Source organism: Bubalus bubalis, chromosome 4 (assembly GCF_019923935.1).
Source record: "Bubalus bubalis isolate 160015118507 breed Murrah chromosome 4, NDDB_SH_1, whole genome shotgun sequence".
In the NCBI taxonomy this organism is placed as follows: domain Eukaryota; kingdom Metazoa; phylum Chordata; class Mammalia; order Artiodactyla; family Bovidae; genus Bubalus; species Bubalus bubalis.
The window spans coordinates 90,733,220-90,746,629 of record NC_059160.1 but is presented as its reverse complement, the minus strand read 5'-3'; the positions used below and the strand labels follow the sequence as shown (position 1 = coordinate 90,746,629).

The 13,410-nt window shown below is 38.0% G+C and overlaps 1 protein-coding gene across 1 annotated transcript in view; it reads left to right on the top strand.

Annotated features, from left to right (window-relative positions):
• Positions 1–13,410, top strand: part of FAM186A (family with sequence similarity 186 member A) — a 73,338-nt gene that overhangs the window by 22,062 nt on the left and 37,866 nt on the right. Inside the window, exons 2-3 of the mRNA XM_044941986.2 lie at positions 4,744–4,960; positions 5,875–6,045. Coding sequence (XP_044797921.2) covers positions 4,744–4,960; positions 5,875–6,045 — 388 coding nt within the window. The remainder of the gene's footprint in view (positions 1–4,743; positions 4,961–5,874; positions 6,046–13,410) is intronic.

The following is a 13,410-nucleotide window of genomic DNA, read 5'->3' as shown; positions in this document are numbered from 1 at the left end:
CTAGTTGAAAGATACTTGAGTTCTTTCTAGTTTGGAGCAATTATGAATAAAGTCACTATAAACATTCCATGTACGAATTCTTTTATAAACATAAGTTTTCATCTCTTGGCTAAATACCTAGAAATGGTATTGCTAGGTCCTGTGGTAGCATACCTTTATAGGAAATTGTCAAACTGTTATCTTAAATGGCTTTACTATTTTGCATTCCCCTCAGAAAACTGTAAGAGTTCCAGTTGCTCTTCATCCTTGTCTGTACTTAGTATTGTCACCATTTATTTAGATCTTCTTGATTTCTTTCATCAATGGTTTTGTAATTTTCAATGTACAATTTTCTTGTTAGATTTGTAAATATTTCATGTTTTTAGTGTAATTGCAGATGATAGTTTTATTAAATTTCAAATTCTAATTATTTATTGCTAGTGTATAGAAGGGAGAAGGCAATAGCACCCCTTTCCAGTACTCTTGCCTGGAAAATCCCATGGGCGGAGGAGCCTGGAAGGCTGCACTCCATGGGGTCGCTGAGGGTCGGACACGACTAAGCGACTTCACTTTCACTTTTCACTTTCATGCAGTGGAGAAGGAAATGGCAACCCACTCCAGTGTTCTTGCCTGGAGAATCCCAGGGACGGGGGAGCCTGGTGGGCTGCCATCTATGGGGTCGCACAGAGTTGGACACGACTGAAGTGACTTAGCAACAGCAGTGTATAGAAGTATGATTTTGATTTTTATATACTGGCAGCTTTTAAAAAATATATTCCTTTGGGTATTTTTACAAAGTTTTTTGTTTGTTTAATTTTTGGTTTGTTTTTGGTTTTGTTTGATGTGTGAATGGAAACCTATTTCTCCTTTTTCAATTAATATTCTTTCATTTCCTTTTTTTTACCTTATTTCATTGGGTAGGACCTTGATAAAAGATTGAATAAAAAGGAATCCTTAGAGCAATTTAGGCTTTCACCATTAAGTATAATGTTAGCTGTAAATTTTTTGTAAATGTTCATCAGTTTGGGGAAGCTATCCTTATTCCTAATTTGTTACAGAATTTTTAAAAAATCATGAATGAATGTTGAATTTTGTCAACTGCTTTTTCTGCACCTATTGAGATGATCATATGCTTCTTCTTCGTCTGTTGATATGATTATTTACACTTATTAATTTTCCAGTTTTGAAACCGCCTTATGTTCTAATAATAAACCCCACTTGTTCATACTGTTGTATTTTTAGTACATTGTTTGATCTAATTTCTAATATTTTGTTAAGCATTTTTGTGACTGTGTTCATAAAGAATATTGATATAGTTTATTTTCTTATGTCTTTATCTGTTGTTGGCATCAGGATAATACTGGCCTCAAAGAATAAGTTGGGAAATGTTTTTCCCACTTCAGATTTCTGGAAGAATTTATGAGCAACTGCTTAGCTTGTACTGTATTCTTCATCACTTGACCTAGCAAACTCTGTCTCGGTTCTCCTATACATCAGACAAATTATTTGTTGCAACTAGATCTTCTGTTTCTTATTGCAGTATTTCCAGCACCTAACATCTGATTACTCCTTTTATATATTAAAACATTTTTATCTAATTTTAATTGTGGTAGAATACACATAACATAAATTTTACCATCCTAATCATTTTTAAGTCTACAGTTCAGTACTACTAAGTATAATCACATTGCCATGCAATCCATATCCAGAACTTTTTCCCTTTTTTTTTTTGGCAGCACTGCATAGCCCATGCAGTGAGAGAGTGGAGTCCTAACTACTAGACCACTGGGGAATTTCCTCAGAACTTTTTCATCTTCCAATACCCTATTTCCTTCTTCCCTCTAACCTTTGGAAACCACCATTTTACTTATTTCTGTAAATTCAACTAGTCTAGATACCTCATATTAGTGAAATCATACAGTATTTTTTCTAAATGTGGATCATTTTTAAAGTCTTTATTGAATTTGTTACAATACTTCTTTTTTATGTTTTGGTTTTTTGGCTGAGAAGCATGTGGGATCTTAGCTCCCCAATCAGGGATGGAACCCATAGCCTCTGCATTGGAAGGAGAAATCATAACCACTGGACCACCTAGAAAGTCCCCAGTATTTGTTTTTTATGACTGACTTGTTTCACTTGGCTTAATGTCTTTTTTTGCGGGGAGCGGTTGCTGTGCTGGGGCTTCATTTTGATGGCCACACTTCTCTAGTTGTGGTGAACAGGCTTAATTGCCCCCAAGACATGGTCAATCTCAGTTCCTTGAACAGGGATCGAACTCACTTTACCTGCATTTGAAGGCAGATTTTTTTTTTTAACTTTTATTTGCATTTATTTTTTGCAGGATTTATTCCTGGGCCATAAGTTGTTGTTTCTTCAGTTTCGAAGGCAAATTCTTAACCACTGGACTACCAGGGAAGTCCCAGCTTAGCTTAATGTCTTATGGTTTAACCACATGTGTACTCAGATGCTCAGTCATGTCTGACTCTTTGCGACCATACGGACTGTAGCCTGCCAGGCTCCTCTGTCCATGGAATTTACTGTTTCAGAATGTCTTTCCTTTTTAAGGCTGAATAATGTACATTTTGTTATCCATTCAGCTGTCAATGCACGCTTGGGTTGTTTCTATCTCTTGGCTATTGTGTATAATACTATTATGAACATAGGTGTATGACTATCTGACAGGGTGCCTGTTTTCAGTTACTTTGGGTGTATACTCAGAATTGCTGGATCGTATGGTAATTCTATTTTTAATATTTTGGAGAACTGCTAATACAGTTTCCATTGTGGCTGCACTATTTTAGATTCCCACAAATAGTGCATAGGAGTTCCAATTTTCACATCCTTACCAATATTTGTTCAGTTCAGTTCAGTTGCTCAGTCGTGTCTGACTCTTTGCAACCCCATGAATTGCAGCACACCAGGCCTCCCTGTCCATCACTAATTCCCAGGGTTCACTCAAACTCACGTCCATTGAGTCGGTGATGCCATCCAGCCATCTCATCCTCTGTCGTCCCCTTCTCCTCCTGCCCCTAATCCCTCCCAGGTTCAGAGTCTTTTCCAGTGAGTCAACTCTTCACATGAGGTGGCCAAAGTACTGGAGTTTCAGCTTTAGCATCATTCCTTCCAAAGAACACCCAGGACTGATCTCCTTTAGAATGGACTGGTTGGATCTCCTTGCAGTCCAAGGGACTCTCAAGAGTCTTCTCTAACACCACAGTTCAAAAACATCAATTCTTCAGTACTCAGCTTTCTTCATAGTTCAACTCTCACATCCATACATGACTACTGGAAAAACCATAGCCTTGACTAGATGGACCTTTGTTGGCAAAGTAGTGTCTCTGCTTTTGAATATGCTATCTAGGTTGGTCATAACTTTCCTTCCAAGGAGAAAGCATCTTTTAATTTCAGGGCTGCAATCACCATCTGCAGTGATTTTGGAGCCCCCCAAAATAAAGTCTGACACTATTTCCTCTGTTTGCCCATCTATTTGCCATGAAGTGATGGGACCAGATGCCATGATCTTAGTTTTCTGAGTGTTGAGCTTTAAGCCAACTTTTTCACTCTCCTCTTTCACTTTCATCAAGAGGCTTTTTAGTTCCTCTTTGCTTTCTGCCATAAGGGTGACAGAAATAACCTCATCTGCATATCTGAGGTTATTGATATTTCTCCTGGCAATCTTGATTCCAGCTTGTGCTTCCTCCAGCCCAGCGTTTCTCATGATGTACTCTGCATAGAAGTTAAATAAGCAGGGTGACAATATACAGCCTTGACGTACTCCTTTTCCTATTTGGAACAAGTCTGTTGTTCCATGTCCAGTTCTAACTGTTGCTTCCTGACCTGCATATAGGTTTCTCAAGAGGCAGGTCAGGTGGTCTGGTATTCCCATCTCTTTCAGAATTGTCCACAGTTTATTGTGATCCACACAGTCAAAGGCTTTGGCATAGTCAATAAAGCAGAAGTAGATGTTTTTCTGGAACTCTCTTGCTTTTTCGATGATCCAGCGGATTTGGCAATTTGATCTCTGGTTCCTCTGCCTTTTCTAAAACCAGCTTGAACATCTGGAATTTCACGGTTCACATATTGCTGAAGCCTGGCTTGGAGAATTTTGAGCATTACTTTACTAGCATAAAGCATTACTTTACTCACATCCATTAGGTAAATACATATCAAAACCACAATGAGATATCACTTCATATCCATTTAGGTGGCTACTATGAAAAACAAATGCTAGTTATTTTTTCAGCTGTGCTGGGTCTTCGTTGCTGTGAGGGTTTTCTCTAGTTGCAGCAAGAGGAGGGCTATTCTCTAGTTTCAGGCTTCTCATTGAGGTGGCTTCTCTTGTGGAACATGGGCTCTACAGAGAGGGGACTTCAGTAGTTGTGGTATATGGGCTTACTGCCCTATGGCATGTGGAATATTCACAGACCAGGGATCGAACCCATGTCCCCTACATTGGCAGGCAGATTCTTAACCACTGGATCACCAGGGAAGTCCACTAAAAGTCATTTTAAGGAGGGAGCTAGAGTTAGAATCCAGATGTAGTTTCAAACCAAATATTCTTTTCATTATATCATAGAAATTCTAGGATGAAGGCAGAGAAAAAAAATTAAGAGGAAAATCTTAGACTTACAGAAAAATTAAAATTAAAAAGCTTTTGATTAGAGAGCTTTATAGTGACTATCACTGACATTCTGGGAAGACAGGTAATCAAATCTTACTGTCAAACAGGACTTATTACTTTAATCTCCCTTCTTATGCTTATAGTATCTTAATATGCAGCTGGCAGACATAATGCAAAACGTGAAGTGTATAATAAATCGCTATACTGCGAATGAGAATATGCATGCTGGAAGGAATATATCCCTTATAGAACATAAGAAATGGAGAGGAAGCTTGCTGGAGGAAATAGTTGCTTGCGCTAAGACTGCTGAAATTAAAGACAAGACTCTTGCCTACATTCTGGCCTGGTTGGAAGAATGGAGTAAGTTTCCAGAAGTGATTTAAAGTTAATGAAAACCTACAGAACAGAATTATAAGTAAATTTTGAAGGATTAGAAGACTAAAGAAGGAAAGGCTAAGATGGTTAAACAGTTGCTCTCTGTTTCAGGAAGAATAAAATAAGGAAAACAAGTTTGCTCACTTAGCATGCTCCTGCCCAGTGTCTTAATGCTTCCTAGTCCCTTGCCTGGAACATTTTCTACCAGGTAGCCACACGGTCTATTCTCTGCTTATACCTCACTTTAAAATGAGGTGTTCTCTGACCATCCCCATTCTCTACACCCTGGCCCTGTCTGTTATTCTTTGTGTATAGCTTTTCTTACCATCTGGCACACTTTATAATTAATATTTTTTTAAATTTTGTTTGTTTCCTTTCACTAGAATATAAATAGTAATAAAGTCAGGGAATTTGTTTTATTCAATGCTGTGTCTTCAGCATCTAGAACAGTATATGACAGAGGAGAGTCTAGTTGAGTGAAAGAATGAATAAGCTAAGAATACAAAAAGAAATTTCATTTAGTTATAAGAAATTTCATATAACAGGGGTTATGAAATACTAGAAAACTTACCAAGGGAGTTAATTGGGGTTTTAATCCCCAGTATTAAAGCATATAAACACATTTTAGATCTTTATCCCTGATATCAGGGAATTAAACCCATTAGATACCTTTTAACTATATTTTAAGCATATTTTCATGCCCAAGATTTACTGTTCAGTCTTCTATTCCAAGTCTTTTCTTTTTTCATTTCTTCACAGAGAAAAGCCTCAGAATAGAAATAGGTATAAGATATCTGTATTTCCCAATACTACAATATTGAGTAGGTAGCCAATATTATAAGCCTATATGGTTATAATTATTTTTCTGCACAAAAGTAATTTTTTTTACTCTCTTCAAGATGTCACTTTGTCTGAGATCACTGCAATTGATATTGAAGAACACCATCACTGTTTAGCACAAATGGAGATGTTACCAGAAACGTTCAAAGCTATTGAGAGCAATGTCAAGATACTAAGCAGAATTAGTATGTTTTTGCTTGAAGAAAAGAAGAAACAAAAGAAAAAAACAGGTGAGAGTGCTCTAAGACATTGGATATAGATTTTACTTTTTCTAAAAAACAGCTTTATTGAGGTATAATTTACATACCATAAAGTTTACCCACAATAGTTGTATAATTCAATGGCTTTTAATACATTTAGAGTTGTACAACTATCACCACAGTCTAACTTTAGAACATTTTATGATCCACAAAAGATCCCTAAGCCCATTTGCAGTCAATCCTCATTCCCACCTTCAGCCCCAGGCAATCAATAATCTATTTTCTGTCTCAATAGATTTGCCTTTCTTGGATATTTCATAAAATGGAATCATATTTCACATAGTCCTTTATGTCTGGTTTCTTTCATTTAGCATAATGTTTTGACGTTCAGCCATGTTACAGAATGAATCGTAGTTTCTTCCTTTCTAGTGCCAATTGTACACCATTGTTTGCATATACCAAACCTTATTTATCCATTTACCAGTTCATTTGCATTGCTCCCACTTTTTCGTGTTTTTGAATAATGCCACTATGAACACACATGTATGTTTTTGTATGAACATAAATTTTCATTTCTTTTTGGAGATACCTAGGAGCAGAATTTCTATGTCATTTATTTATCTATTGCTGGTAAACATATATTTAACTTTTTAAGAAATTATTAGCTGATTTCCCAAGTGATAGCACCATTTCAATTTTCATCAGCAATGTATTAGGGTTCCACTTATTTCACATTTTCAACAACACTTGTTATCGTCTTTTTTTCCTTTTTTTTTTAAAGTATAATTGCTTTACAATGTTGTGTTAGTTTCTACTGTCTTTTTTATTTTAGCTTTCTTAATAGCTGTGAGGTGGTTTCTCATTGTGGCTTTAATTTGCATTTCCCTGACTAATGATGTTGAGCACTTTGTCACGTGCTTATTGGTCATTCCTATATCTTCTTTGATGAAACATCTATTCAAATACTTACTCATTTTTATTATTGAGTTTTAAGAGCTTCTTAGATATTCTGGATAACAAGTCCTTTTTCAGAAAAATAATTTGCAAATGTTTTCTCCCAGTCTGTGGCTTGTCTTTTCATTTTCTTAATGGTGCCTTGAAGCCCAAAAGTGTTTAATTCAGATGAAGTTCCATCAGTTTATCTTTTTTTTTTTTTTTCTTATATGGATCATGGTTTTAGTGTTGCGTTAAGAACTTGTATTATTCAGGGTTCAACTCTGAACCAAAAACCCTGAACCAAAAGGAGGTTATATTTTATCTATCCATCGACCTAGCACACTGCACTTTGGAACATATTTTGTATTATTTTAATCCTTTTAAATGTACTGGGACTTGTTTTATAGCCTAGCATATGATCTATTCTGTAAAGCATTCCATGTGCTGTTGAAAAGAATATATACTACATTGTTGTCAGATAGAGTGTTTTACAGTTTGTTTATATTGTTCTACTCATATATATATATTTATATATATATTCACTGATTTTCTATCTAGTTCTATCCATTATTGAGAGTGGGATATTCAATTTTCCAATTATTATTGTTATTTCTCTTTAATTCTGCCAGTTATCTGCTTCCTGTATTTTAAGACTCGGTTGTTAGGTACACATATGATTATAACTGTGGAGCTTCCTAATGAACGGATGCCTTTATTTTTATAAAATATCCTTTGTTGTCACTAGATCCATTTCTTTTTCTTTGCCTTAAAGTCTATTTTGTTTGATACTTGTATAGTCTCTCTAGCTCCGCAGTGGTTATTGTTCAGTTCAGATATTTAGTCATGTCTGTGAAACCCCATGGACACACGAGGCTTCCCTGTCCATCACCAACTCCTGGAGCTTACTCAAACTCATGTCCACTGAGTCAGTGATGCCATCCAACCATCGCATCCTCTGTAGTCCCCTTCTCCTCCTGCCTTCAATCTTTCCCAGCATCAGGGTCTTTTCAGATGAGTCAGTTCTTCACATCAGGTGGCCAAAGTATTGGAGTTTCAGCTAAAGCATCAGCCTTTCCAATGAATATTCAGGACTAATTTCCTGGATGAACTTGTTGGATCTCCTTGCTGTCAAAGGGACTCTCAAGAGTCTTCTCCAACACCACAGTCCAAAAGCATCAATTCTTCAGTGTTCATTCAGGTTTCTTTTGGTTCAACTCTCACATCCATACATGACTACTGGAAAAACCATAGCTTTGACTAGATGGACCTTTGTCAGCAAAGTAAGGTCTCTGCTTTTTAAAATGCTATCTAGGTTTGCCATAGCTTTCCTCCAAGGAGCAAGCATCTTTTAATTTCATGGCTGCAGTCACCATCTGCAGTGATTTTGGAACCTGAGAAAATAAAATCTGTCACTGTTTAAATTGTTTCTCCATCTATTTGCCATGAAGTGATGGGACCAGATGCCATGACCTTCATTTTTTAAGGCTGAGTTTTTAGCCAGCTTTTTCACTCTCCTTTTTCATTTTCATCAAGAGGCGCTTTGGTTCCTCTTAGCTTTGTGCCATAAGGGTGGTGTCACCTGGTATCTGAGGTTATTGATATTTCTCCCAGCAATCTTGATTCTACCTTGTGCTTCATCCAGCCCAGCATTTCATATGATGTACTCTGCATATGACAGAATGATCTCTGTTTGTTTCCAAGGCAAACTATTCAATATCACATTAATCCAAGTTTATGCCCTGTAATGCTGAAGAAGCTGAAACTGAATGGTTCTATGAAGACCTACAAGACCTTCTACAACTAACACCCAAAAAAGATGTAATTTTCATTATAGGGGACTGGAATGCAAAAGTAGGGAGTCAAGAAATACCTGGAGTAACAGGCAAATTTGGCCTTGGAGTACAAAATGAAGCAGGGCAAAAGCTAACAGAGTTCTGTTAAGAGAACACACGGTCATAGCAAATACCCTCTTCCAACAACACAAGAGAAGACTCTATACATGGACATCACCAGATGGTCAACACCGAAATCAGACTGATTATATTCTCTGCAGCTGAAGATGCAGAAGTTCTATACAACCAGCAAAAACAAGACCAGGAGCTGACTGTGGCACAGACCACAAACTGAGAGACAAATTCAGAATTCAACTGAATGAAGTAGGGAAAACCACTTGATGATTCAGGTATTACCTAAATCAAATCCCTTATGACTATACAGTGGAAGTGACAACTAGATTCAAGGGATTAGATCTGCTAGACAGGGTGCCTGAAGAACTATGAACGGAGGTTTGTGACATTGTACAGGAGGCAGGGATCAAGACCATCCCCAAGGAAAAGAAATACAAAAAGGCAAAATGGTTGTCTGAGGAGGCCTTACAAATACCTGTGAATAGAAGAGAAGGGAAAGGGAAAGGGAAAGGAGAAAAGGAAACATATATCCATTTGAATGCAGAATTCCAAAGACTAGCAAGGAGAGATAAGAAAGCCTTCCTCAGCAATCAGTGCAAAGAAATAGAGGAAAACGATAGAATGGGAAAGTCTAGAGATCTCTTCAAGAAAATTAGAGATACCAAGGGAACATTTCATGCAAAGATGGGCACAATAAAGGACAAATGGTATAAACCTAACAGAAGCAAAAGATATTAAGAAGAGGTGGCAAGAATACACAGAAGAACTATACAAAAAAGATCTTCACGATCCAGATAATCACGATGGTGTGATCACCCACCTAGAGCCAGACATCCCAGAATGCAAAGTCAAGTGGGCCTTAGGAAGCATCACTATGAACAAAGCTAGTGGAGGTGATGGAATTCCAGCTGAGCTATTTCAAATCCTAAAAGATGATGCTGTGAAAGTGCTGCACTCAATATACCAGCAAATTTGGAAAACTCAACAGTGGCCACAGGACTGGAAAAGGGCAGTTTTCATTCCAATCCCAAAGAAAGGCAATGCCAAAGAATGCTCAAACTATGGCACAATTGCACTCATCTCACACACTAGTAAAATAATGCTCAAAATTCTCCAAGCCAGGCTTCAACAATATGTGAACCATGAACTTCCAGATGTTCAAGCTGGATTTAGAAAAGGCAGAGGAACCAGAGATCAAATTGCCAACATCTAATGGATCATCAAAAAAGCCAGAGAGTTCCAGAAAAATATCTACTTCTGCTTTAGTGACTATGCTAAAGCCTTTGACTGTGTGGACCACAGCAAACTTTAAGCAAAATTCTTAAAGTGATGGGAATACCAGACCACCTGACCTGCCTCTTGAGAAATCTGTATGCAGGTCAGGAAGCAACAGTTAGAACTGGACATGGAACAACAGACTGGTTCCAAATCAGGAAAGGAGTACTTCAAGGCTGTATATTGTCACCCTGCTTATTTAACTTCTATGCAGAGTACATCATGAGAAACGCTGGGCTGGAGGAAGCACAAGCTGGAATCAAGATTGCCAGGAGAAATATAAATAACCTCAGATATGCAGATGACACCACCCTTATGGCAGAAAGTGAAGAGAACTAAAGAGCCTCTTGGTAAAAGTGAAAGAAGAGAGTGAAAAAGTTAGCTTAAAACTCAACATTCAGAAAACTAAGATCATGGCATCTGGTCCCATCACTTCATGGCAAATAGATGGGGAAACAGTGGAAACAGTGGCTGACTTTATTTTGGGGGGCTCCAAAATCACTGCAGATGGTGATTGCAGCCATGAAATTAAAAGACGCTTGCTCCTTGGAAGAAAAGTTATGACCAACCTAGACAGCATATTAAAAAGCAGAGATATTACTTTGCCAACAAAGGTCCATCTAGTCAAAGCTTTGGTTTTTCCGGTAGTCATGTATGGATGTGAGAGTTGAACCAAAAGAAACCTGAATGAACCCCGAAGAATTGATGCTTTTGAACTGTGGTGTTGGAAAAGACTCTTGAGAGTCCCTTGGACTGCAAGGAGATCCAACCAGTCCATTCTAAAGGAGATCAGTCCTGGGATTTCTTTGGAAGGAATGATGCTAAAGCTGAAACTCCAGTACTTTGGCCACCTCATACAAAGAGCTGACTCATTTGAAACGACCCTGATTCTGGGAAAGATTGAAGGCAGGAGGAGAAGGGGATGATAGAGGATGAGATGGTTGGATGGCATTACCGACTCAATAGACATGAGTTTGAGTAAACTCCGGGAGTTGGTGATAGACAGGGAGGCCTTGCATGCTGCAGTCCATGGGGTCACAAAGAGTCAGACACAACTGAGCGACTGAACTGAACTCTGTATATAAGTTAAATAAACAGGGTGACAGTATACAGTCTTGACATACTCCTTTCTCAATTTGGAACCAGTCCATTGTTCCATATCTGTTTCTAACTGTTGCTTCTTGACCTTCATACAGATTTCTCAGGAGGCAGGTAAGGTGGTCTGGAATTCCCAACTCTTGAAGAATTTTCCAGAGTTTGTTGTGGTCCACACATTCAAAGGGTTTGGAAGTCAATGAAGCAGAAGTAGATGTTTTCCTGGAGTTCTCTTGCTTTTTCAATGATCCAACGGATGTTGGCAATTTGATCTTTGGTCCCTTTGCCTTTTCAAAATCCAGCTTTAACATCTGGAAGTTCTCGGTTCACATACTCTTAAAGTCTAGCTTGGAGAATTTGAGCATTTCTTTGCTAGCATGTAAGATGACTGCAACTGTGCAGTAGTTTGAGCATTCTTTGGCATTGCCTTTCTTTGGGATTTGAGTGAAAACTGATCTTTTCCAGTCCTGTGGCCACTGCTGAGTTTTCCAGAGTTGCTGGCATATTGAGTGCAGCATTTTAACAGCATTATCTTTAGGATTTGAAATAGCTCAGCTGGAATTCCATCAGCTCAGCTAACTTTGTTCATAGTGACACTTCCTAAGGCCCACTTGACTTCGCGCTCCAAGATATATGGCTCTAGGTGAGTGATCACACCATCGTGCTTATCTGGGTCATTAAGATCTTTTTTTTGTATAGTTCTTCTGTGTATTCTTGCCACCTCTTCTTAATATCTTCTGCTTCTGTTAGGTCCATACCATTTCTGTCCTTTATTGTGCCCATCTTTGCATGAAATGTTCCCTTGTTATCTCTAATTTTCTTGAAGAGATCTCTAGTCTTTCCCTTCCACTGTTTTCTTGTGTTTCCTTGCACTGATCACTTAGGAAGATTTTCTTATCTCTCCTATTCTTTGGAACTCAGCGTTCAGATGGATATATCTTTCCTTTTCTCCTTTACCTTTCATTCTCTTTTTTTTTTCTCAAATATTTGTAAGTTCTCCTCAGGCAACTATTTTGCCTTCTTGCATGTCTTTTTCTTGGGGATGGTTTTGATCACCACCTCCCATACAATATTATGAACCTCTGTCCATAGTTCTTCAGGCACTCTGTTTATTGGATCTAATCCCTTAAATCTATTGTCACTTCTACCGTATATAATCATAAGTGATTTCATACAGTTTCATACACCACCTGAATTTTCTAGTGGTGTTTTTTCTGCTTTCTTCAATTTAAGTCTGAATTTTACAATAAGGAGTTCATGATCTGAGCCATAGTCAGATCTCAGTCTTGTTTTTGCTGACTGTATAGAGCTTCTCCATCTTTGGCTGCAAAGAATATAATCAATCTGATTTCTCTATTGACCATCTGGTGATGTCCATGTGTAGAGTCGTCTCTTTTGCTGTTGGAAGAGGGTGTTTGCTGTGACCAGTTGTGCTCTCTTGGCAAAACTCTGTTAGCCTTTGCCCTGTTTCATTTTGTACTCCAAGGCCAAACTTTCCTGTTGTTCCAGGTATCTCTTGACCTCCTACTTTTGCATTCCAGTCCCCTATAATAAAAAGGACATCTTTCTTGGTGTTAGTTCTAGAAGGTCTCATAGGTCTTCATAGAACCGTTCAGCTTCAGCTTCTTCGGCATTAGTGGTTGTTGCATAGACTTGGATTACTGTGATGCTGAATGATTTGCTTTGGAAACAAACAGAAATCATTCTGTCATTTTTGAGACTGCACCCAAGTACTGTGGTTATTGTTAGTATAATTGAATTTAAGATGTGTTGCTTATATTTGGATCTTTTGGGTTTTTAAAAAAAAATACAATCTGACAATCTCTGACTTTTAGCTCAGTTCAGTTCAGTCATGTCCAACTCTGCAAACTCATGGACTGCAATAAGACAGGGTTCCCTGTCTATCATCAACTCCCAGAGTTTACTCAAACTCATGTCCAGTGAGTCAGTGATACTACCAAGCATCTCATACACCCTCAATCTTTCCCAGCATCAGGGTCTTTTCAAATGAATCAGTTCTTCACATCAGGTGGCCAAAGTATTGGAGTTTCAGCTTTAGCATCAGTCCTTCCAATGAATATTCAGGACTGATTTCCTTTAGGATGGACTGGTTGGATCTCCTTGCTGTCCAAGAGACTCTCAAGAGTCTTCTTCAGCACTACAGTTCAAAAGCATCAATTAT